Source organism: Meleagris gallopavo, chromosome 12, assembly GCF_000146605.3.
Source record: "Meleagris gallopavo isolate NT-WF06-2002-E0010 breed Aviagen turkey brand Nicholas breeding stock chromosome 12, Turkey_5.1, whole genome shotgun sequence".
Classification (NCBI taxonomy): Eukaryota; Metazoa; Chordata; class Aves; order Galliformes; family Phasianidae; genus Meleagris; species Meleagris gallopavo.
This window is the reverse complement of record NC_015022.2, coordinates 8,191,955-8,195,951: the sequence shown is the minus strand read 5'-3', so window position 1 is coordinate 8,195,951 and position 3,997 is coordinate 8,191,955. Positions and strand designations below refer to the sequence as shown.

The window sequence follows — 3,997 nt, the reverse complement described above, 5'->3', positions numbered from 1 at the left end:
AGGAAGGGTGAGGGAAGGAGGGAGAAAATGAAGACCTACATCCTCTCTGCTATTAATGGAAAGCACTGAAACAGAATTATCCTGGATTATTTATTTATTTTTCTTACCTGATACACTGATGCTCTCTGTGTCACTGAGAAGCCTGTCAGTTGCAAAAGCAGAGTGAAGTCATTTTTTGCACAGGCACGTGGCTGGTAGAGAGACACTGCCAGTGCCTTTCCTGATCCTACCAGCAGGCAAGGGTCCAAAGAAATGCTCACAAATGCTCACACTCCCGTGTGTTTCTTACAGTATGAGTCTGCAATGGAGCGCATGCAAAAGAACAAGTTGTCCCATTATAAGAAAACAATGGAGGTAAGCAAGGAGGTTTTCTGCAGATTCTTCAATGCAAACTCACTCCAGCTTCAGACTGTACCACATGAAGAAAGGTCAGGAATGTGTATGTATGTGTTCTAATGGCACAGCTGTGTGTGTGTGAGAGAGGATGGGATTCCTGGCAGGAGGGAGCTAATCTTCCCTGCATCACCCACCAAAGTCTCCCAGAGCTCTCAGAAAGCTAAATGTGGAATTAGCATCAACCCAAACAGTTCAGATGGGATTTAATTCTTTCTAGACAAGGATAATTATAGGAGAAAACATTCTTTTCCTGTCTATGAAAATAACTTTAAAAAATTGAGCCTCATAAGCAGAAGGAAACATTCCCAGCAGGGAGGTTTGCAGGTACAGGAACTGCAACAGCTGGGTTTGGTTTCCAATGGGCAACTGCCTCTAAAGAGCAGTTGCAGACCTACCAGTGCTACAGCTGGAATTGTACTAACTATTTGAGTTTACATGTGGCATCATTCTAAGTGAAGAACTCCCTGTCTTAGAGCTTCTTGTGCAAATAAAGGTATCTTTTGCTTCTGAGAACCCTACTGAGACTGCTGCCTACATGGGGTTGGTTCTGCCTCACAGCTTGGAGTGCTGGGTCAGCCACCTGGCAATCCAAGTCACGCTGTGGAAATGACAACCCGTCCTCACTGGCACATTAGCTGTAACTTGGTCCCTCTGCACTGGATGCACCGACGGTGCCTGTGTTGCATCTGTGCAGAACACCCACAGCAGTGACCACCTGGGCAGGGAGCTGGCAGCACTTACATGGAGCAAAGAAATTCAGGGCTGTAAGAAGGGGGCCTGATTCACACCGCTAGCCTCTCTGCTACCACTTTTCAGTGCTATTTTTAACGAGCATCTCTTCCTGGTGTCACGGGGAATTTTCTCCTTGGCCAAAACTTGGGTGCTGATTTGTTCCCCCAGATTGCAGATGAGCAACTCCAGTTTCTAGGAGCTTTGAGACAACCCAGCTTTGTTCCCTAACCCAAAGCCTCACATGTGATTTCATTTCAATTGGATACAGTCAAAGAAGAGCTACGAACAGAAGTGCAAGGAGGCGGATGAGGCCGAGCAGTCCTTTGAACGGATGAGCACTTCAGGCAACCAGAAGCAAACAGAAAAGGTACTTTAGACAGACAGACCTATTCAGCAGGTGCTTAAAAGGGAGAAAGCTGTTTTTCCTTTTCCCAGGTTCAACAGAACACAATTGAACAGCCCATTCCACAAGATGCCAGGGGTTGCTTTCCCTTCTAATTGACCCCTTAGAATCAAAATGGGAAGAAGCACCTTCCCAAGGAGGCCTTCCTTCACAAACCACTCAGTTGGACTTGCCATCCCTGATCTTGTCCTGTGGTGGGCCAAGGGAGGGACTGAGTTATCCCATTAGTTTTTCTTTATCCCAGGCTATGACCTAACTGCTTTATAAATCCTGAAAGCAATCTGAATGAGATTTTTCTCCAAAATCATTCATAAGAAAGAAGCAAGTCAGATGTATGTCACGCAGCTAGCTTTGCCTTTTGGTTGCTTACATTTACTAGGCATAGTATCTTACATTAAAATGCATCTTTTTCTCTACATTTTTTCTCCTTATGCTTAGTTTAATTTCATCTAAATTTATAAACTCAAAAATAAATCATTGGAAATTAAGGCACTGCTGTCCTTCATTGCATCTTTTGGTACTTGTAGCTGACAATTTGCTAACTTTTAATGGGAACATTTTACAGTGGAACAGATGGAGAAAACAAAATAAATGAACTCCCTTTGGCTCGATAAAATAAGTGCAGTGTAAGCAAAAAGGATCAAAAATCATCTCGAGGAGCAGGAGGAAGGAGACTAAAAACAGCATCAGAAGTTTACATTTTATTTCTCTCGCTCCCTGATCTTTGATGAATTAAACCTTCCAGCTTTGCCATAAAAGGGGGGGATGAAATCCTGACCCTACTGAAATCACGCCAGAAATCTCAGTAACTTCAGAGGTATCAAAATCTGACCCAGCTCCTTTCACGCAGAGGAATCCCACGGCGCTTCCTTGCCATTATTTCCACACAAACGCCAGCACTATTGAAATGCACAGAGGCATCTCACAAGAAATGCCAGCTGTTTAATTCTGCTCAGCACTTGCAAACAATTTGGGCCAGGAAGAAAATAAGAATGAAGCTGATGTTTCCAGTTTACTACACATTTTCCAGCCAGCTGTGAGGAGGAATATGGTCATGAGAACCCCTACCTGAGCATTGCTTTGAAGGGCAGAAGGGAAGAATGTGTGATACTGATTTCTAGAGCTGTGCATTAATGTTCTGTCATCACCATCTGTGCAGAAAGACCTGGGAGTACAGAGCTGTCAATAACGTGCTTCTTTTCATTTGTTAGAAGCTGCAGACTGAAAAAAACAAAAAACCCTGCTTAGAGTGAATTCAGCTTTCAGTCTTCCGAGTTGTTATGGGAAATAGTCTGGCATTTGCAAAGTATTTTAAAGGCTGTATTCCTGTCATATATGCATTGCATGAGGAGCTTGGAAGATGAATATTTTTAACTGACATTTTTGCTTATAAATATATCTATTGGAAAAGCACTTTGGACACTCTAGAAAATAACCTGGAGACACAAGGTTCAGGCTGCAGCATGCTAGCACTGTGCTCCTACAGCAGGGATCCCCGGATAGGATGATATAAGCTGCCAGATTTCCCCTGCAGTCAGTGGACTTATGTCTACACCTGTGAAATTCTGCTCCCTCCTTCTCCATAGCACATGCTCAACAGAGCAGATGGTTGGACTAGATGATCTTAAAGGCCTTTTCCAACATGAATGATTCTATGATTATAAAGGTGGAGCAGCCAAGAGCTGTTTGCGCTTGGAGCCTTAACCCTATAAGGGGAAAGGGAGGAAGGCAGCAGAACACTGTGCTAGGAGCAAAACATGCGGGAAATTAATTTGAAGTGTTTCTTTCTTTTCCTGTTTCAGAGTCAGAACAAAGCCAAGCAATGCAGAGACGCAGCATATGAAGCAGGTGATACTCTATTTGCAACAGAACTGATTTTTTTCTCAGCAAAGATCTACCAGCATGCTAATTTTGATAGCATCAATCAAATCAAGTGGGCTAGCCCTATTTGAAGTCAGGTTTCCTGAAGTCATCTACCCAAAGACACTATAGAGAAGAGAAGCAAGCCTGACCATCAGCTACACTTATTTTCACTTGTGGACATGCAAGTCTCGTGCTGTCATTAAAGATTTTACAGCAGACCATCTTTAAGGGCTTCACTCAGGAAAAAAAGCTCTTCTCAAAGCAAGTTTGAAAGCACAGTGACACTCATTGTCCCAAGCCAACCTAAACCAGATACACAGTCCCTGGGTTCCCTGTGCATGAGCACAGCAGCAAGGGTACATCCTTCAGCCAGAAACACACTATATGTGTTTTGTCCAAAAGGACAATGCTGGCAAACCTCTGGGCTGGTTCATGAACTCAGGCTTGGCACTCACTGCTCATACTGAAGTTTACTGCATCACATGGTTTACCTGACTGGCTGAGTCAAAGGATGGCATGGCCTGCACTCGTGATCTCTTATTTAATAATCCCCCCCCTATATGTGTGTGTGTGTGTGTGTGTGTGTGTGTGTGTGTGTGTGTA

The 3,997-nt window shown here is 43.8% G+C and overlaps 1 protein-coding gene across 1 annotated transcript; it reads left to right on the top strand.

Annotated features, from left to right (window-relative positions):
- Nucleotides 1-6: 6 nt before the first annotated feature.
- On the top strand, nt 7-3,985 carry LOC104912805 (proline-serine-threonine phosphatase-interacting protein 1-like). Its single transcript, XM_010717353.2, has 3 exons — nt 7-354; nt 1,397-1,495; nt 3,334-3,985. The coding sequence occupies exons 1-3, from the start codon at nt 253-255 to the stop codon at nt 3,481-3,483; spliced, it is 351 nt and encodes a 116-aa protein (XP_010715655.1). The 5' UTR covers nt 7-252; the 3' UTR covers nt 3,484-3,985.
- Nucleotides 3,986-3,997: the final 12 nt, after the last annotated feature.